This window comes from Terrapene carolina, unplaced genomic scaffold (assembly GCF_002925995.2).
Source record: "Terrapene carolina triunguis isolate 2854851 unplaced genomic scaffold, T_m_triunguis-2.0 Scaffold926, whole genome shotgun sequence".
Taxonomy (NCBI): Eukaryota; Metazoa; Chordata; order Testudines; family Emydidae; genus Terrapene; species Terrapene triunguis.
Window position 1 is genome coordinate 525,451 of NW_020665277.1, and position 20,946 is coordinate 546,396.

The 20,946-nt window shown below is 47.4% G+C and overlaps 1 protein-coding gene across 1 annotated transcript in view; it reads right to left on the reverse strand.

Annotated features, from left to right (window-relative positions):
* Positions 1 to 20,946, reverse strand: part of PLXNA2 (plexin A2) — a 177,190-nt gene that overhangs the window by 42,125 nt on the left and 114,119 nt on the right. Inside the window, exons 13-16 of the mRNA XM_026661161.2 lie at positions 16,332 to 16,468; positions 11,675 to 11,842; positions 8,420 to 8,513; positions 918 to 1,157 (exon numbers count right to left, since the gene is read on the reverse strand). Of these exons, the coding sequence (XP_026516946.2) occupies positions 918 to 1,157; positions 8,420 to 8,513; positions 11,675 to 11,842; positions 16,332 to 16,468 (639 nt within the window). The remainder of the gene's footprint in view (positions 1 to 917; positions 1,158 to 8,419; positions 8,514 to 11,674; positions 11,843 to 16,331; positions 16,469 to 20,946) is intronic.

Genomic DNA, 20,946 nt, shown 5'->3' on the forward strand with positions numbered 1-20,946 from the left:
TAAAGCAACAAAACTTTTAAATGTAGACAAGGCCTCAGATTTGTGAGAGCCTCAAGCTAATAAAACTTTACGTGGTACAGTAGGGGCATGATTTTTTACAACACTACTATTCTGGAAAAAGCCCCAGTGAAAACGCAGTTATACCAGCAAAAAAGTACTTTTGCCCATATAGCTTATTTCATAAGCTATACCTGCAAAAGCACTCCTGCGTCTACATTAGGAGGGTGTGCCAATACAGCTATACCACAAACCTTTTTCTAGTGTAGACAAGGCCTAAGAATATGGGCAATTGAATTACCCAGAGAAAGTTCCCCTGGGCTCGGGGATTTTCCTCACACTGTATAAGGTAAGGAGTTTTTACCTCCTCTTCCTTCTTCACTTAGAAGGTCATAAACTAATGGCACCAAACTCAATCAAGAAATACTTGACGTTGCTACAATATCTTTCATACCAAGGTGCTTATGCAGCACCACATAAATAGTGCCACATCTGGAGGGTGCTGCACAACAGGGAAAAGGAGGGAAAGTTTGCTCTATAACACTAGAGCAAATCCCTGCTCACACAAAAAGCCCTGCACGGGTCTTTAAAATTCATGCAGAGCTGGCAGTTTTTAAGGTCTCATCTGAAAGACCCTCAGAGTAAAGCGCATTTACCTAACTTGGGAAGGGTGAAGGGCTGAGTCAACCTGTGACATCAGGGATCCTGTGTATTTCAAACCTTCCCCTCTCCTCACGGAGTTTGCCAGCTGACCAGCAACTCTGTAACAAGGTCTTGATCCACAGCCCTGCTCCTGGGGCTTAGACTTCACTCTTTCCCATGCCATTCGTTTCCCATTCCAGCGTATGCAGCTTTCTGAACTAAAGAGAGAGCAGCTGGACTGTGCAAACTACTGGAACTAACATCTCCGGCATTCGTACCTTGAGGATGATGGGCGATCCCGGCTTCTGATCCAAAACCCCAGTAGGGCTCAGAAGCTCAAATGTTGGGTTTGGGTAGTAAATAAACTTAGTGTCATTATAGATCAGCAGGGATTGCACGTTGTTAAAGACAAAGCCAAATTCGTCCGGTCGCTCGACAGCATCCAAGCCAGGTCGGTACTCAGGAGTGAGGGGTGGAGCTAAGCAAGTCAGGGTAGTTGTGTTCACAATCTTACAGACCTGGACCGGAAAGGGAAACAAGAGAGGAAGATTAACATTTTGAATGAGAAATCTCTTTTAATGTCTGATCTTTGCCCAGACATAACACCCAGTGGCAAATTAACTGACTTCTATGCAGTTACACTCATTTAGGCTTTGTCTACTGTATGGTTGCTAATTGTCTTTTAAAACCCTTACACCAGAGCTGAATATGGCCCTTTCAGACTGGAAGATACCTAAGACTCCAAATCTATCCCAGATGAAACAGGCCATTGTCATCAGACTTGTTTACTGGCCTCTATCTGAAATAGCTGCAGTCCTATTCCTAGTGGGACAGGTGCCCACAGCATAAAAGCTACCATTACAGTTGCTGGCCTCAGCACAGGGTATGGGAGGTGAATTTTCTTCTCAGTTTAGAGCTGGTATTTCCAGGGCAGGTCAGAGACATGGGGTTAGAGGGACAGCATATGGGAAACTGAGAAGGGTCCAGAGGGGTATTACACAGGAAGGACCATAGTTCTACTAACCCACTGGCAATAATGTGAAAGTGTTACCAAAGCTAATCAGTGCAACTCACACACATACACACATACACACACACACACACACACAGAGTTGCAAGAGGTTAATAAAACCTCTTGCAGGCACTCTCTTTTGTGCTGATCTGAACCTGGCTGCAGTCATTGCTTTTAAAAGCATGGCACTCAGCAGCTGTGAAAGGGGTTTCAGCTGCATTTGTTTATCTTATGTCTCTCCCTCTGCAACTTGGCGAGTAGGAAAGAGGAGAGCAGAATAGAATTTGCCTTTATGCTGAGCCTGTGAACACCAGGTATCTTTTTAAACTTTACAATGCAATGAGTTAGGGACTGAGGACCAAATTCAGAGGAGCCTACACTAGTATCATAGAATCATAGAATATCAGGGTTGGAAGGGACCTCAGGAGGTCATCTAGTCCAACCCCCTGCTCAAAGCAGGACCAATTCCCAACTAAATCATCCCAGCCAGGGCTTTGTCAAGCCGGGCCTTAAAAACCTCCAAGGAAGGAGATTCCACCACCTCCCTAGGTAAAGCATTCCAGTGCTTCACCACCCTCCTAGTGACATAGTGTTTCCTAATATCCAACCTAGACCTCCCCCACTGCAACTTGAGACCATTGCTCCTTGTTCTGTCATCTGCCACCACTGAGAACAGCCGAGCTCCATCCTCTTTGGAACCCCCCTTCAGATAGTTGAAAGCAGCTATCAAATCCCCCCTCATTCTTCTCTTCTGGAGACTAAACAATCCCAGTTCCCTCAGCCTCTCCTCATAAGTCATGTGCTCCAGACCCCTAAACATTTTTGTTGCCCTCCGCTGGACTCTTTCCAATATTTCCACATCCTTCTTGTAGTGTGGGGCCCAAAACTGGACACAGTACTCCAGATGAGGCCTCACCAATGTCGCATAAAGGGGAACAATCACGTCCCTCGATCTGCTGGCAATGCCCCTACTTATACAGCCCAAAATGCCATTAGCCTTCTTGGCAACAAGAGCACACTGTTGACTCATATCCAGCTTCTCGTCCACTGTGACCCCCAGGTCCTTTTCTGCAGAACTGCTACCTAGCCATTCGGTCCCTAGTCTGTAGCAGTGCATAGGATTCTTCCGTCCTAAGTGCAGGACTCTGCACTTGTCCTTGTTGAACCTCATCAGGTTTCTTTTGGCCCAATCCTCCAATTTGTATAGGTCCCTCTGTATCTGATCCCTACCCTCCAGCGTATCTACCACGCCTCCCAGTTTAGTGTCATCTGCAAACTTGCTGAGAGTGCAGTCCACACCATCCTCCAGATCATTAATAAAGATATTAAACAAAACCGGCCCCAGGACCGACCCTTGGGGCACTCCGTTTGAAACCAGCTGCCAACTAGACATGGAGCCATTGATCACTACCCGTTGAGCCCGATGATCTAGCCAGCTTTCTATCCACCTTACAGTCCATTTATCCAGCCTATACTTCTTTAACTTGGCGGCAAGAATACTGTGGGAGACCGTATAAGTAAGTGTGAGTGGGTGTTACTGACATGTCGTGGGTGGGTGGAAGTGAAGGGCTGTAGCAGGAAAAACAGACAATAAGAGGCAAAAGTGGTGCTTATGGAAGTCAAATCATGTCTCTCTCTCTCCCTCACACACACAGGTTGACATAATACAGTCAAGGGGATGTCAGCATTTTCTGAAGGAAACCTTATTTGAAATATTTGCCTATAAAAGTTACCCTTAATGGCTGAAAGCCGGCCAGGAGATTTTGGGAGGAGCAAGTTGAGGGATAGTCTGCATCCCTAGCACCTGAGGCTGTCATGTTATTTGTCCTCACATTCTATTGAGCCTGGCCAGTACTTGAAGAGGACAGGAATGCCCAAAGGCTGTAACCAGTTATGTGGGTTCTACAGAATTTTGCAGTCTTCCTTCCAAATTAGTACTGAATTACCAGCACAGCACTAGGGAGGGTTACAGGAATAATACAAAAAGCAGAGTTCTAATCTCTCCTGGTTTCTAATGGCACTAAGTTACAGGGACCCTTGTATGCTAGCTAAATTCTGACTTGGCTAATTGCATTCTGCCTCTCTAAATTGCCTCTGCAGATTCTGATGGATTGGTATTTAGCCAGAATCATTTGCTTAAGCTTGAATCATTAAAGTCTCGTTTTTGGGAGAGTTTGTGTGTCCTCTAAACCAGCACAAGGACACAAGAGTGGAGCTGGAGATAGAGCTTTAAACTGAAAATGGCTTAAGCAACTAAAGAATCACAAACCAGATTGCTAAGTACTTTTCTCTCTTCTGCTGCTCTGTATTTGCCAAACACGCCTTTGAACTGGACCCATAATTAATGTCTGGTCTTGGCTACACATTTGTGATCAGAGACAATCTTTTAATACCAAAGGGACAGAAGAATAATCAACTGATACTGAAGGATTCTAGGTAAAATGAAGGTCGACTCCTGCTGGGCTGAGGATGCCCGTTGCTCCCCCTTTCCGTATGGGGAAGAGTTTGTTTGGAGGCAGAGCATAGCTTTCTCTGCTAATTTATTTAGAAACCAGGCCCTATAAAGCTTCAGGGGATGTTTAATTTGGCCTCCCTCCACAAACAGAAGATTTAATTCCACTCAGATTTGTGTATTTAGAATTATCTTTGTAATAATAATAATAAAAAGCAGAGCTCAGACCTGAGCACGGGGGAAAGGGAAAAGGCATGACTGCTAAGTAAATAACCCTTCCCAGGATAGCACTCAACAAGTTCAGTCTTTTTGCAACACGGAAAGAGTATTCTCAGGTTCAATTGGTGATGAATGTTAAAGTGAGCATACATCCCATTACAGCGTGCCTGGCAGGGCCGGCTCCAGCATTTCTGCTGCCCCAAGCAAAAAAAAAAGCCGCGATCGGTGGCGGCAGTTCAGCGGCAGGTCCTTCGCTCCTAGAGGGAGTGAGGGACCTGCTGCCCCCGAATTGCCGCAGGTGCCGCCCCTCTCCCTTGGCCGCCCCAAGCACCTGCTTGTTAAGCTGGTGCCTGGAGCCGGCCCTGGTGCATGGACACTACCTAGACACCGGCAAACCGAGGTTTGCTTCAGCTCAGCTTCCTGGAGTAGAAAGAGCTAAATTAAGTGTTATTTCTGCAGCATCAGCAAGGACAGAGCACTGGACTGTCTCAAGAGATCTAGATTCAGTCCCCAGCTCTGCCACAGACCCCCTGTGTGTCCTTGAGAGATTCACCTCATGTACGCTGTGCCTCGGCTCTCCATCTGTAAAATGGGGAGGATACTTCCTCACCTCACAGGGATCTTGAGATTTAGGTGCAAGTTCGGGGACGTAGAGTTTCTTTTAATGGTTCTCGCGGATTGAGAACCACTGCTCTACTGCTTAGTCTTATACCAATTCCACTAACCCCACTTCTATCCTTTTAGCAGAGAGCCATTTCCTCCCCAACATGGTGGAATTCAAAAGACTCCTGAACCATTCACAGAACAGCTCAGCAAGCTGGGCCTGTTCACTTCCCTACATTCGATATTCCTTCCACTCTCCCCACAAAATCTGAAACACCTCCCTTCTTAAAATCAGTCTATCAAGTCTGACCCGGGAGCTTCTCTGTGCTGAGCAGATCTAAAAAGTCATTTTGCTTCAGAGTGAAAGCAAAACTGTTTCCATGCAGAATGGCTCTTGAAAGTCACTAAATAATAATAATAAACTGGATTTTTACAGCATTCTGGGCGCCTCATTCAAGCTCATAAAACATCCAAATGCACAACAGCTCAAACAGATAAAACAGGACAAGATGAATGATAACCATCATTAGTTAACGTCCAGTCGCTGTGTTTGGCGTCATGGCAGCACAAAGGCTGTTTCCAGACTTTATTTGGTGACATTATTTGGACAACATTTCTAGCTGCCAAAAAATGCAGAAATGTTTTGTTCAACCCGAAACAAAATATTTTCAACTTTTTCAGTTCAGCCAGAGAACTAGAAAAACGGGTATTTGCAAATGTGACAGCCTGGGACTACTCCTTCGCAGAAGCAAAGTAAGAGTTCAATCTGTGCTTCCCCTTGCCAGTTCTTAGGGACGAAAGCTCAGCTCAATTTGCTCTCAGGGAGGTCAAGAGAGGATAAAGGGCATCAGCCGCTCAGCCAGATACTAACCTGCGTCCGTATGCAGTAGGCTGAAGGGTGGAGATTTTACCGGTTTTTAAGGCAAAAGAAGGGCATGAAAGGGTCTAGCTAAAGAGCAGCACTGCGCACTTGGCACCCGTGCAGTGGCCTGGGTATGCTGCCAGCTGTTCTGCTGAGTGCGCCCGGGAAGAATGCAATTTACACAGTCTGGGCCCAAAGAAAAAAAAAAGATTACAGTTCTATTTATTCACTTTTTAACTTTCCATGGTGGTTTATGAAGTGTGGGACAAATGGTTTAAATAAGGGGCTCAGTTAGAGCTAACTAGGAGAGAGGCATAAAAATAAGGCTGAGGAAACACACACAGCCCCATGCACACAAGTCCCTAAAGAGCCACAGTCCAGCTCACGCAAGGGGTACCTTACTTTCTGCACACCAGCTCCCTTCCGCATGTGAGCATCTGGGGCTTTGCAGGCACAGGGGCCACATGTGCATTTCTGTGTCATGCTGCAAAACTGGGATCAATGTAGCCACTAAAAGCAAGTGCTGTTAGAGACACCTACTGCAGTGGTATGAACACCCCATTACCAGCAAGCCTGGTTGTTCTTGAACATCTGGTTGGTGTGACCTGCGTGGTACAGCTCCCTGCCTTCCTTTGTCCCCAGCAGTCTTTTCCCCTTGAACCATCCCATGTGACTGGAATGAAAATCTTTCATTTCATACGATGGAGGGCATCTTAGCAGGGAAGCAGCCTCTCAACTTATCTCGTGACTTGATCATTGCAGCAAGAGGGAAAAAGCAGCTTGAAAGCTTTTTGTTCAGTGGCGGATTCCCTCCTTCCCCCCCGGCTCCGTTGAGTGCTTGCTGGGCCCAGAGCTGCTATGATAGGAGCTGTATTTATGGCGCGACTGATACAGAGGGACTACTAAAAAAAACAACAACAAACCCCAAGCTGGCAATTTCTCATTGCAAACCTAGCTGTGGGCCTGCACAAAAGGAGCAAGGCAAACTGAGCCTCTGCAGAGCAGCTGGGAATTGATATCTGTTCTGTCTCCCCCCTGAAACATGCCTGCAGAGATGAGTCCTGATGAGCCCCCATGGCTGCTGCCTGCTGGGAGGAAGAAGGGCTCTCAGGCTTGTGTACGGGGCTCCTGAGAGCATGGAAAAACCGAGGGCGATTTCCAAAAGAAAATGAATGTGCAAGGCCCAGGGGAAGGATTAGACATTGATCTTGAGGAGATGGACCAGATGACCTAATAGGGCTCTTCCATGTCTAGCTTCTGAGACTTCCTGGCAGTTCTGTGCTGGCCCAGGGCAGCCCCTGTACCGCACAGCCACCCCTGGGTCACTGCAGAAGTCATTGCCCATTGTCTGTGTGTCAAACTCACTCTGTATACTCGGCGCCCTCCCCTGCTGTTGGTTTTTGTGCCTCTCGGATGATATATAGCTGGGCCTCACAATGACACAAGCGCCATGTGTCTCAACGATCCCCGACTCCCTGCTGCTTCCCGTCACTATGGGCCTCCACGGCTTGAAATACTAACTCTTCCTCAGCAATCTCACCAACAATGCCCATTTGGAGCCGGTCCACCTTGCTCCTCATAGGGCCATTCAGTAGCACGGGGCTGAAGGCACCAACTGCACAACTCCCAGGCCCATTGCTGACCTAGGGAGTAAGCAGTCAGGTGCAAAAAAATCCAAGCCAGGCCATGAAAGACAGCTTCCTCTCTTCAGGAGCTGCTGCCTAGGGGCCATGAGGGTCTACGCTGGGGGTGTGGCTGTGGCAGCAGGCCAGATTTGCACGCATTCAGCCAGCCTGTTTGCCAGATGGGGAACTCCACTAAAGGGTTAAGTCAGTGCTAGCACCTGGGGTCCCCAGCTGGTAAACACAACAAACACGGGAGGGTAAAGTTGACCTGAACACAGGCGCCCTCCCCTAATGACAAACGAAAAGCCGTATCAATTAATAACCAGTCCTGACCACTCTCTTTATTCTAGCAGCACTGGGACAAAGGCTCCATCAGCACTTACGCTTTACAATTCACTCTCTCAGGCATTTCTACCTTCCCTGTGCAAATGAGTTCATCGCTCAGATGCCCCAGTACACAGTATCTCAATCTCTGATCACAGCTCCTTTTAGAAATCCAGTTAAACAAAACAAGCAAACAATTCAGCTGGGACAGTTATAAATGGCAGATGCTTGAAAACACCTAAGAGGCCTTTCTGAGTTTGAGGTGCTTATATTTAATTAGAAAATTAGATTTGACGAGCATTAACCAATACGATTCTTCCTGTTACCCAGCATTTATATAGTGCTGCCAACGTACATGGTGTTTCTCAAAAACGGAGGATGGATTTGATTGACGGTGGGTGGTTCTGAAAAGAATTCACAATAAGCTATATAAAAATGTAAGATGCACATATGTTCCAGGTGCTTCCAAATGGGATGCAGCAGCTGTGCCACTGAATGTATCCGAACAGAAAACACATGGACGGCTGAGCAGGCTGGACTGGTCGAGGCAGAATGCACCTGCGCTGTTGCCCAAGCTACTAACATCCCATTGGTTTCAACAGTTACTAAGAGGTAAAGGTGGGGCTACTTATCTCAAGAGGGCTAAAGGGGAAGCCAACTGCACTTTGATGACATCTACTTACATTGACAGACTCCTTGCCATTGTACTTCACACGGATCCTTGGCTCCTGAATCACATCCAGGTTGGACCCCGTGACTGTCAGAGGCGTGTGTCCGCTATAGAGAAGCATGAACACCAGATTAATGAGGTTTGGCAGGGAGAGCGGCACCAGCGTATAGCGACTGTGCTCCAACAACACAGAGGCTTGTTGATCTCAGAAAGATTTTCTGTGGACTCTACAGGAACTAGGTGACACAGTGGATTAATACACTATCGCTCTGTCTCTGGGGAGGGATGTCTCTCAAATTAATTGGATTTTCTGGTCTTGACTAAGCAACAGAGGGTCCTGTGGCACCTTTAAGACTAACAGAAGTATTGGGAGCATAAGCTTTTGTGGGTAGGAACCTCACTTCTCGCATCTGAAGAAGTGAGGTTCTTACCCACGAAAGCTTATGCTCCCAATACTTCTGTTAGTCTTAAAGGTGCCACAGGACCCTCTGTTGCTTTTTACAGATTCAGACTAACACGGCTACCCCCCTGATACTGGTCTTGACTGTCCCCCAGTGGAGAGTCACCTCCTACATAACACTTCAAGGCTCGGCACAAACAAAAGCAGCAGGATGAAAAAATAAACAATCGGGACCAAATAAAGACAGACAGTAGATTAGTCACAGTGTTTAACGATTTATACAGTGAGCCTTCTAAGTAACAGGGTGCTGCACGATGAATGGCATGGGCTATGAAGGGATTGTTATTTCTCCCACTTCCAGATCGCAGCCACCTCTGGGGTCAGGCACAGCACAGACACCACATACCACATGTAGCAGAGGCTTGGCAGGACAGGGATGACAAATAACCTGTCTGGTTAGCCACATGGGAATGTAGGGAAGCAGAATGTCATGAGCCAGGTTAGAATATGGCCATGATTCTGGTGCTAATATCTCCAAACTTTTGCAAAAAGCACCATGGGATCTTTTATTCTTTGGTTTTCCTTCTGCTTTATTTGCTGGAGAGCACCTCCAGTAGCCCAGCACCCCCACCTTTCTAAAGGAAATCCCAGCTATGTCTCTTTTAGCATCTCTACCAGTGATTCAAATGAGCCCACATAACCCCTCTCACGCAAGACACCAACTCACCCTTGATTTCAGGCTGCAGGGAGGACATTACTTTTAACCCGCCTTGGTCTTTTTCCAGAGGAGACACTTATTTCTCCCACTGGCCATTTTTTTTTTTTTAAATAACGGAATGTGAAATTAATGGCCCTGTTTCATCCTTTGTGCAGATTCATGGCGTTACACCGGGGATGAATTTGGCCTAGCTTTTTAACACTCCACACGTCAGAGTGATGCTGCAGCACCTGCCATCCTGTCCCTAGCAGTGAATCTTGGATAAGCAGAGCATTTTGATTAGCATCAGCTTTTTTTTTTTGGTTGGTTGCTGCTGTTTTTTGTTTCATTCCAGACTCTCCAGAGCTACAAGAAGGAGACTTTAATGAGCAATTGTGCACTTTGTCAGCAGATGGGAGTGATCTTGGGGCTTTATTTGCTCTCCCAGAATCGCTGCACAGATTGAGACTGTTGTGATTGCCTTGGTAATTACAATTGGTTTAATAACTCTGGACCTGATTTTCCATCTCAGGAAATGTGGATGTTGTAGATGTTTGGCAAGGACTGATTCAGGACCCTGCGTGGGAGACATGGTATTCCAAATAGGCTCTCTTTTGTCCTTACCTGGTATATCCTGAGAGAGGAGACTGAAGGCATGTCTACACTGCAATGTAAGCCCATGGTTCAAACTCAGGCTCATGCCTAATCCCCCTTCCATTTACACACACATCGCACTAACCCACGGATTGGACCCTGGGTCCCAAGGGGATAGAGGGTCTGAGCCTGAGTCAAGCTGGGACCCAGGGTTCAAGCCTGTTGCTTTTCGGTGTACATGCAGTCCCACTTGACTCATGCTGTGGGAGTCCACCAAAAATATCCCACAGTCCCACGGGCTGACTTTCTTTGTCCTCTGGACAGTCAAGTTTGGAGGACAGTCAAGTTTTCCTGCACTGAGCCACAAACAAAGGGCTAGAGCATCCACATTTTGGGAGGGCGAGAGGAAGTCTGGATATGGGTGGTTGGACTCAGGCCTGCATAATGCAGTTGTAGATGCCAGTGCCCCAGGTTTGGACCCAGGGTTCAACAGTTCCTAACCTGGGGTTACAAATGAGTGGAGATGCTCAAGCCCTAGGTTAACTTGAGGACTACTAACACTGGACTTACAATGCAGTGTAGACGTACCCCAAGGTGTTTTTAAAAGTGTTTTCTGAGCCTCTGCAGCCACCGTACAAGGATGCAGCTTCTAGCCCTCACCCTGCAGCTGAACATCTCTAACACCCAGTGACTTTCAAGAGAGGGGAGGGTGCTCAGCTCCTTACAGGATCAAGCCCTAAATAGCAATGTCTTCAATATTGACACAGGTAAAATAACCCCTGGGTCACCTGACTCCAGCTGGATGTTGACAAAGGCAGCCAAACAAGCGAAGAGAATTCAAAAAGTATTCTCCCCAGGGGGGCAGGTTCTAGGACTCTGAGCCCTGAACCATGTTTTCTAGTAGATGAGGGGCCAGGAAGGAGCATAATAATTTTTCAAGTTAGTGTGGATCCCATGGCATGAGAGTTTCCAGTATGATTCCGAACAGGGATGGAGGGCAAAGCAGGTCAGATAAAGGACAAAACAATGCCGCTGCCTAAAATGCAATCAGAACGGGTTTGCAAAAGATAAGGTTCCTCCCCTTTATATTTTTTTGCTGTACATGAGCACATCTGAATTCAGGTAAGTACTAGAGATGGATCCCAACTAGAACACTGGATTGCAGCTTGCACAGATTATGGGGTATATTTGGCTTGGGGATCACTTCCATGTTTGCAAACTTATCCAAACAGCTGGTGTCTGCAGGAATAGGCTGGCAACTGCATGGGGGGCGGGGTAGTCCTTCGCTACACTTCCTGCTTCCAGGTGAACCAGGACCCTGGTAGGAAAGGCCTCCTGCATGGTATTTCAACATTGCCTGCCTCTGGGTGGAATATGGGGAAGAGGGAATGAAAAATAAAGGGGAGTGTTGTTTAAGGTATTCCATTGAGTCCAGGGTGAAGGCCTAGACCAGTTCCCATAGAATCCAACCAGCTTGCACGTCTCTAGTTCTATTATATCAGGTGAGTTAGCTTCTGTGCCATGCATTCGCTCCCACTGGGGAAGGAGATGTGAAGAAGCTGTGAGACTCTTGTTACCTGGCTATGCTCCACTCAGGTTCGATGCGCTGCACTCTGGGGTCATCAATGTATTCAAATTCCAGAGTGCTCTCTAACTGCGCCCGGTCCACACTGACAGAGACATGGATAGGGCCCAAGCCATGTGCTGACGGAGCAGAGACACACACAATCTCATTCATGGACCTCCTGTGAAAAAGAAACCAGAGAGCCGTTAGCCAGAGAGTATCCGTGCTACAGGAATGGGAACCCTCTTACGTTTCCATAGTGCCGCTCCTCCACAGGAAGGCTCTACATCCACTGCAATCATGACTCCTACCACAAATGCAGCCGTTTCTGGGGTGGGATGTGGCAGCTGTTAATAGCCCAATAGCAATGCTGCCCACCAGTTTAGGACAGGAAGTGAATAATGTGCTTTCCAAGTGGGGAAGCAGGTGCTCCGGACACTGAGAATTCATTAACATCACAGAGGAGCAATGAAGGCTCCATGCAAGTGGAGACCCCTCCTGACTATCCAAAGAGAAAGTCAGACTCCCTGAAATTACTCTTTGTGCCAAGCGGCAGCCTCCCACATCCCTCTGTGAACCTGCTGCCTTCTGCTGGGCATGTGAAAGCAGATGGCTGTTTTCCAAGTGAGATTTGTATGCTTATTCAAAAGCCAAATCCTCCCCCCCTGCATGGCACACATGGACCTTGAAAAGCAGCCAGTCTCAACCTGAGAAGGGCCGGGCAGAACTAGAATATCACTACTCTCTTTGCAGCTTTGTTTTCCTGTCCTCCATGTGGAACTGGGAATGAACCTCAGGACTTGATGCCTGGTGGTTGGACAGACCAGACCATCTGCTTCTCTAAGAGCCCCAAAGAACTGCTACGTGCGCTGCTTAGCAACATGCTTAAACAGAAAGGGATCAGTTCGTGGTGAAAGTAGGGGAATGAGAGTCAGGACACCTTGAGTTCGTCTCTCAACTCTGCTACTGATTCACTCTGTGACTTTGGGCAAGTCACTTAGCATCTCTGTGTCTCAATTCGTTCATTTCTGAGACGGGTCTAATAACACTTGTGTAGTTTAAGAGGCTAGGTCCACACTAAGGGAGGGGGTCGATTTAAGATATGCAAATTCAGCTACGCGAATAGCGTAGCTGAATTCGGCGTATCCTATTCGACTTACCCCGCTGTGAGGACGGCGGCAAATCGACCGTCGTGGCTCCCCCGTCGACGACGCTTACTCCTCCTGAAGAGGTGGGAGTATGCGCGTCGATTCGGGGATCGATTTATCCGTCTAGATGAGACGCGATAAATCAATTTCTGAGAGATCGATTTCTACCCGCCGATCCGGGCGGGTAGTGTAGACTAGCCCTAAGTGTATAGTGAAGTTAGTGTTGGCATGAAAGATGCCAGACTGACAGCCCTGGAGATCGAGTCCTATATTTATCCACAGATGGCACTGGTAGTGGTAGGACAAATTTGTGTCTCAACTCTGACCTGGAGAGAGGAGAGGACAAGGCAGGCTCTATGGCCCATTTAGTCCTGGGCCTGACTGCTGGGAATGGCAACAAGGAGAAGGAGACACTTAGTGCCAATCACAACAGAGCTACTTGAAAAAAAGACTTTAAATCATTTGGATTAAATTTGGTTTGGAACCTTGTCTCCCACTGTCTCTTCCATCTTCCTTTTAACCCTTTCCTCCCATCTCCTCACTCTTCCAACCTGATCTATTTTAACAGAGAATACATTCTTCACTGTGTGTGTGGGAGGGAATGACTTGCAGGGCCTGTGTGGGGAGTGGTGGGCAAGAGCAATAATTCTTTGCCAAACGTCGTTGCGACAACTTGATTCTGTGAAAAGGAGCCCGCTTTTCATTCCTTTCCTCCACTCATCTCTCACATTCTGGGAATGGCACCCCAGATAGTCACACAGCCAGCATTGTTCAGAAAGCGCTCACTGCTCTTTCAGCTGCCTTTTATCTCCCACATCCCCTCATCCCAGTGGCCTTGCATTGGTGCAGACGCTCAAGTGTGCCGGAGATCAGAATTCACAGAGCCCTGCTTAGTCCTTCCATGAGATTCAAAGTGACGCATCACTGCTGGCAGAGTCACTCTGAGCTCCCTGTGATCAGTTAATTAGCTTTCTGTGCTATTATTATGTCGTCATGGTGAATCTACCCACTCTTCCAAGAGACAGGAGAATGGCGGAAGCTGTAATTAGAGGGAATCTCATTAGAAACTGCTTCATCTAATCAGGCTCTCCCTCACCTCTACAACAATTCGAGTTCATTGCCACAAAGCAGGCCAAGGACAATACGGACCACAGTGTGCCACTGCATGGCAAGATGGTGTAATTTATATACTGCTGTTTGCTGTGTTTAAGTTGCTGCTTGTCTGATGTAATTAGAACATGCAGATAATTTAAAGCATGGCAGGATTTTGCAGGTCAGTATCTGCAGGTGGCCTGAAAATAATCATATAGTTAAGGGATTAGAGTATGAGGCTAATTCTGCCCTTGAATGCACACATGCCAGTTCCTCTGATTTCAAATGCAGCGTGTGCATCTGAGGATGCAATCTGGCCCTATGGTTGGGTAGAAGAGGAACTGATGATAAATAAATGATCATGTTTGACCCTTAGGGAGGAGCTCACTTACACAGGATGATCTCAAAGTGTTTTATACCCCATGCAGGGCCGGCTCCAAGCACCAGCAAACCAAGCAGGTGCTTGGGGCGGCACATTTTCAGGGGCGGCATTCCAGCCAGCCTCTTTTTTTTTTTTTTTGCGCTTGGACGGCAAAAGCCTAGAGCCAGCCCTGGCAGCAGCAGCGCGTCCTGCACCGGGGGCGCCCTGAGGCCGCTGCGGTTCGTGTCGGGGAGCAGCACCCGCACCTTATGGCCGGGTGGGCTCTGAGTGTGGGACACTCGGGCTGGGGGCTGCCCCTCGGGGCACACGGAGCCACCTGCAGGTGCCGCAGGGCGGCCGCCCCCCCAGCGCTGCAGCCGGGGCTGGGCAAAGCGGCCAGAGCCGCCCAAGGACTGCGGCAGAGAGGCCAGGAGCAGCAGCAGGAGTGGGGCCATAGAGGGCGGGGCGCTGCCGTGTGGGGCCCGCGTCCCGCTCTCCGGGGCTCCGCTCCCTCTGGGGATTCCCTGTCCCGGTTCCTCAGCCCCCTGCCGGGGCGGTCCCCCGGCTCAGTCCTCCCTGGTCCCGGCCGGTCCTGGAGGTGGGAGCCCCGGCTGGAGGGACCCTGGGCTGAGGCGCGGCCCGGGAGCCCCGCTGCTTACCCTGACCCTGCCAGTGCTGGATCGGCTGGAGGCGAGGGGGAAGCCCAGCGCTGGAGCGGCAGGAGTGCAGGTGGGGTGGGGGGGAGAGCCCAGAGTTGGGGTGGCAGGGGGTACGGATGGGGTGGGGGGGAAGAACCCAGAGTTGGGGTGGCAGGGGGTACGGGTGGGGTGGGGGGGGAAAGAGCCCAGAATTGGGGCGGCAGGGGGTGTGGGTGGGAGGGAGAGCCGCTTGGGGCGGCAAAAAACCTAGAGCCGGCTCTGACCCCATGAAGTGTGGTACTCTAGATAAGCAATAGTGTTACCCATTATAGAGATGGGGAAACTGAGGCACAGAGAAGGTGACTCTCCCAAGGCCAGGACGAATCAGCAGAACTGGGAACAGATGTCAACAGTCCTGATAAAAAGCACCATTCTAAACACTCAGCCACAATCTCTCTGAGATGTGCTGTCCAATATGGAAAGAGGTGGGTTATTGGACTATACTGCCCCTTGTTCTAATCTGGCCTGGCAGGAAGTAGGATATTGGATTAGAGTTTATATCTAAACTCTATGGGGCAGGGACTGTTCCTTCCTATGTGTGATTGCACAATGGGGCCCTGACCCTGACCTTTGGGTGAACAATACAAATAATAATAATAATAAATAGACAGACCCTTGCTTTCTGCTGGTACAGCCGGAGGTGGAGCACTGCCCTAGATGAACCCTTTTGCTCCCTCAGTGGGCGCAGAAGGGACACGTCCCCACTGCCTTGGAGGAGCCTCTAAGCGGATGAGCTACTTCACCAGGTGGCATTTGTGGGCAGTTGGCCTGATTTCATGACCCCAAACAGAACATTTTCCTGAAAGAGCAGATTCTTCCTCCGTTCCCCCGTCTCTCACCCTGTAATCTTTTACACCCTGGGTGGAATATTCAAAAGCACTCAGCGTTGGACTGACTCTTCTCCCAGTGGGGTTAGTCAGGCTAATGCTGAGCACTTCTGAACATCCTACCTGTGCTGTACAAGAGATATGAAGAGCATGTCCTGTTCCAGTGCATATATATTCCATGTACACTATGCAGTCATGTATGCAGCGCCTGCTGTTGTCGTATGGAATGGATAGTATGTTTGAGCGGGATTACAGCTGCTCAGGACGGACTGGCTTGAGGACTATTAAAAGGGATTCTACAATTGCTGTGATGTTTGTTTGGGATTTTTGGAGGGGACATCATTTTAATATGCAAATCACGTAAGGGGATAAAATTAATATACATCGAATTAACTCATTGCAATGGCAGATTCAGCCGCTCTCACGGACAAGATGACATCATGGGATTAATGAGAGGACGGGAGTTTGCAGCTGGAATAGTTTAGAAGCTGCACTAGGGTGGGGTGAAGGGATCATACCACAGACACGCTCTGCCCTTTCTTACCCATAGAATTCGCAGGTCTGGTTTCCCAGGAACACAGACACGCTGCTGCCGGCACCCAGGTAGTGGCCACTGATGGTCACCATGGTCCCTCCAGACTCTGGGCCGCGGCTAGGGCTCAGGGAGCTCACCGCTGGATTCTTGAGAAGGAAAGGAAAGAAGAAGGTCACTGCTTTTGTCTGCTGGGATCAAGGCAGGATCAGATCATGCCTGAGGGAATATTGAGACACAGCAGAGAGAGTCTCTTTATTCTCAGTTCATAGGCCTGGTGCCACAGCCGCCCTGAGCAGCTGGGAGTAGCATATGCAGGGAAACTCACCTCAGCCTTCACAACCCAATTCAGCTGCCAAATTCTAACAAGTCTCAACTGAGCATGTCCAAACTAGGATTTTTTTTTCAAAGGTTTATAACTCAGCTAAATATGGGTGTTTTTCCCCACAGAGAAACAGCAAAAGGCAAACTCCTAACAGGGCAACCTTCCTGCCAAATGTCAAGTCTTTACTCCAGATGGTTAGGATTTGGCAAAGTTATAATCAACAGAAAACAGAGTCTTATAATGGGAAGTGTTGGGCAACCTTAACTATATGCAGCACTATCAGCTCTGTCCATAATACACACAAACCAATAACGAGAATATTGTGGTTGGAGGGTCTATCTCCCATCAGTGACAGAAAGAGTTATCTGGGCATCCCTGGGAGTTTACAGTCCTATATCCTCTTTGACATCAGTGTTTCTATTGTAACAATGCCAGTTTTTATACTGCTTGCATCAGTGAAGGCTACTTATTCCTTTTAAGAGAATCTGCAGAAAGCAGGTACTTTTTTGTTTTCAATCAATGGATATAACCAAATTTTTTCACTAATGCTTCCACATTACCACTTTATGACTCATCTGCAAACTGGCAGCATCCCATCTCCAATCCCTGGGTACTACCTGCTTCATAGTAGAGAGTCAGCACATTGAGTCGGTGCCGTTTTCTCCATTGCTTTCAAACCTCAGCATATGCTTACAGGTATCAAAGGAATTGACAGACTGGATTAGACCAGCAATCCAGCTAGGGCAGTATCCTGCCTCTGAAAATGGTTGGTAGTGGATGGTCCATAGGGAAGCACAAGGAACCTCAGAATGGACAAATATGGAATAACATGCCAAGAGGGGAAGACTTCTTCTCAAGCAGTTCATGGTTGGCTTCTCTCTCTGACCCAATTTTTATCTTATCTAATGACAACACCAATACAATATGGTTTGAATATTAAAAACAACATGATGTTTATCAGTGGATTATAAATCTGAACCTCGGATACAGCAAAGAGAAGCAATTCAGAACTGAATGGACATGCCAGCAGTTAAGCAATTGTTTAAATTTCCAAATTCAGAGTGGCTTTCAATTAAACTTTCATGGACAGTCCCAGAACTTAACTGAGCTAAAACTTGACTGGCAAATTAATACGGACCTGTAAGGATCCACTGTTCCATGCTGATAGCAAGATCAACTTCCTAGAATAGTACAGTAATGGTAGAATTAATTTGTCACTGGCTGATAAGAATTTTAATTATTGTAATTTGGGAATTATTATTTCTAGATAAAGTAAGCACTTTGTGTTGAATTCGTTTTGTTAAGCTTTTTAAGCACCACCATAAAACCACCTTTATTTTACTTTCTGCAATTTCTCTGTTTTTATCTTTAAAATTCTCTTGATTAATAAAGCTTAAATTTAAGAACTCCTGAGTGGGTGTACTTTAGCTATACAACTCCAAATTCATGAAAAATTACTTATCCGGTGTGTGCTTTATATTCTAATTACTGTAATGTTCTCTCATTGTGGTCACTCTTCTACATATATAAACCCTTTATGAACCCTACCAAGCACTTGGCATCAGTAAATTGTGGCAAGGAGTTCCACAGGCTAGCTGTGCATTATGTTAAAAAAAGAAATCCCTGTATCAGTTTTAAGTGGGTCACCTTTTAATTGTTTTGGATGTTGCCTTGTTCAAGCATTACAAGACAGGGTAAAAGGTGTCTTTGAAAATTCAGGAAGCTTCCAAGAAGTAGCACCCTGAACAGAGTGTAGACTCTACCTTCAAAAGGTCATTCTCTTAAACAAATGAAAGGGGGAAGAGCAGGTGCTAGGGACATTAAAAAAAAAATTTTATAACCTCCCCCGGCCAAAATGCCAGGGCTGCAATTAGGCAACCAAATAGGATTTCCCCATTTCTATCTTGTATGATTCTATGTAAATTATGGGAGATTTACAGATAGGCTCCACCTCTCCAGGTAAAATGGGCATCACTAAGTTGACAGCATAGATCCTGCAGCGTATCAGTCCCCTAATGAGCTCATTAAGGCATGAACCCTCTCAGAGTCGGAACAGAACTCTGTTTTAAGGTACCAATCAATTTTATTACTGTATTTAACTGAGTTTGTGGCTGTGCTATGGGGTGGGGAAAAAACGCAAATAACAAAAGGAAATTATTTACTTGAAGGTTTTGATGCCTGAGAAAAAGAAATGATAATAAAGGAAGTGCTGGAAAAAAAAGGGACAATGCAAGGAGCAATAATGCTCAGCATATGTTTAACAGGTTGCTGCAAGGTATTACTCCAAGATTAATTTTTGCAATTACTTTCAGCTGGGCCCTGGTTATTATTTAACACAAACCACAAGAGAGTTCCTTCTGTATGGCTAGGAAATTTTCCTTTAAAAACTGGCAGTCTGAGAAAGACCAATAAGACGCCCATTGCCTGTTACACTGGAAACTGGAATATTCAGGATAACCCAAAGAACTGCCCAGGAGCAGGGAACTGCATGGCTAAGGAGAATGGGAAAAGGACACAGGGCTTTTCACTTCAAGGCTGCCAGATCATCCAGCCCAGGTCCCTGATACAGAATACTATCTGGTGGCAGGGGCGGCTCTATGTGTTTTGCTGCCCCAAGCACAGCAGTCAGGCGGCTTTCGGCGGCGCGCCTGCGGGTGGTCCACTGGTCACGCCGATTCGGCGGCGTTTCTGCGGGAGGTCCGCCGGTCCCGCGGCTTTGGCGTACCCGCCGCCGAATTGCCACCGAATCCACGGGGCCGGCGGACCTCCCGCAGGCATGCCGCCAAAGGCAGACTGACTGCTGCCCTCACAGGGACCGGCAGGCCGTCCCCCGCGGCTTGCTGCTCCAGGCACGCGCTTGCTGCTCTGGTGCCTGGAGCCGCCCCTGCTGGTAGCTGTTAGTGGCCTGTGGGAAGGGTGTCAGCTCTATTCCCCAGTAGGCTGGTGTCCACATCACAGCAACTACTGCCACACCTGGCAATACGCGAGACCTGTGGTTGGCAGTCACGGGAGAGAGGCCAAGGACTCAGTGGGCAATGGAGACTGAACTTCCCTCTCAGCCTTAGAGCTTGTGCCTCTAGGTCCCGCCGCACCGTTGGGAAAGGTTGTGTTGGTGCATCTCATGTTACAAGTGCCCTGTGCCTATACAGTAGGCTTAGCTGACCCCAGCTGAGAGCTTGGCTCCCTTCATTAGCAACATATTCATACAAAATTTAATCGGGTAATGGGCAAACGTGTTTAAAGCCTGTCTTTATTCAGTAAAGGGCTTAAGCGCAGGCTTAAATTTTAACATATGCTTAAGTGCTTTGCTGAACTGGAGCCTTGAATTCAAGTTTCCTTGTCTATAAAATAGAGGATTTTAAAATGTGCTTCTTTTGATAGAATGGAACCCTGATTTTATCATCACAACACTAAAGAAACGTCTTGTGTTTTTAAAGTTTGTAAACATGGACTGATGAGTTTTAATTAACATTTGTAAAGTACTTTAAGACCCTCAGGTAACAGGTGCTACAGGAACGGAGCAGACTGCCCTCCTCCTCATTGCCTTCTCTGGTTACACTGATGTTCAGACTCTCTCCTTCAGCAGGCTGGTAGCACATTAATATTTTGCACCAGTGCAACGTGGTTGAATAAATAAAATCCCAGGGCAATGTGGTGCTCATAACACTGAGAGATAGCAGGAGCTGGCCTCATTTATCTATCAATTAGTTTACAAATTGTGGACAATTGGTAAGTGCTAGCATTTCGCTGCATGCACAGATTCCACTCAGCATAAAATCAATGTGGTTGGATAAAGTGCCCTGTAAAGGCAAAAATGGAGATACAAAAAGCCCCAGCTGTGTCTCGCAAGTTTATGAATCAAAAGGCTGCTAATTAAATTAAGGAAAGACGCAATGATCACTCAACAAACGGAAATCCACTACCCCAAAGAGTAGCTCTTGATTAAGTACATGGATGGAATCGACAGTGAATTAGCATCCTTAGAGGAAGTCATTCGATATCGGGATGCAGAATTACTCCATTCCCAAGGTAGGTTGCAGGAGAAATTTAAATATGTAGAGACCGACAGTAAGTCAGATATGTTTAGTATTCATGTGCGAATGATAAAAAATGGCTCGATGGGGCCTTCAGTATCTTAGTTTGACAAAGGTGATCCCTGGGTGGTCCCCAGGTAGTGATCAACAGCTTGATGTCTAGTTGGCAGCCGGTATCAAGCAGAGTACCCCAGGGGTTGGTCCTGGGGCTGGTTCTGTTCAACATCTTTATTAATGATCTGGATGATAGGATGGATTGCACCCTCAG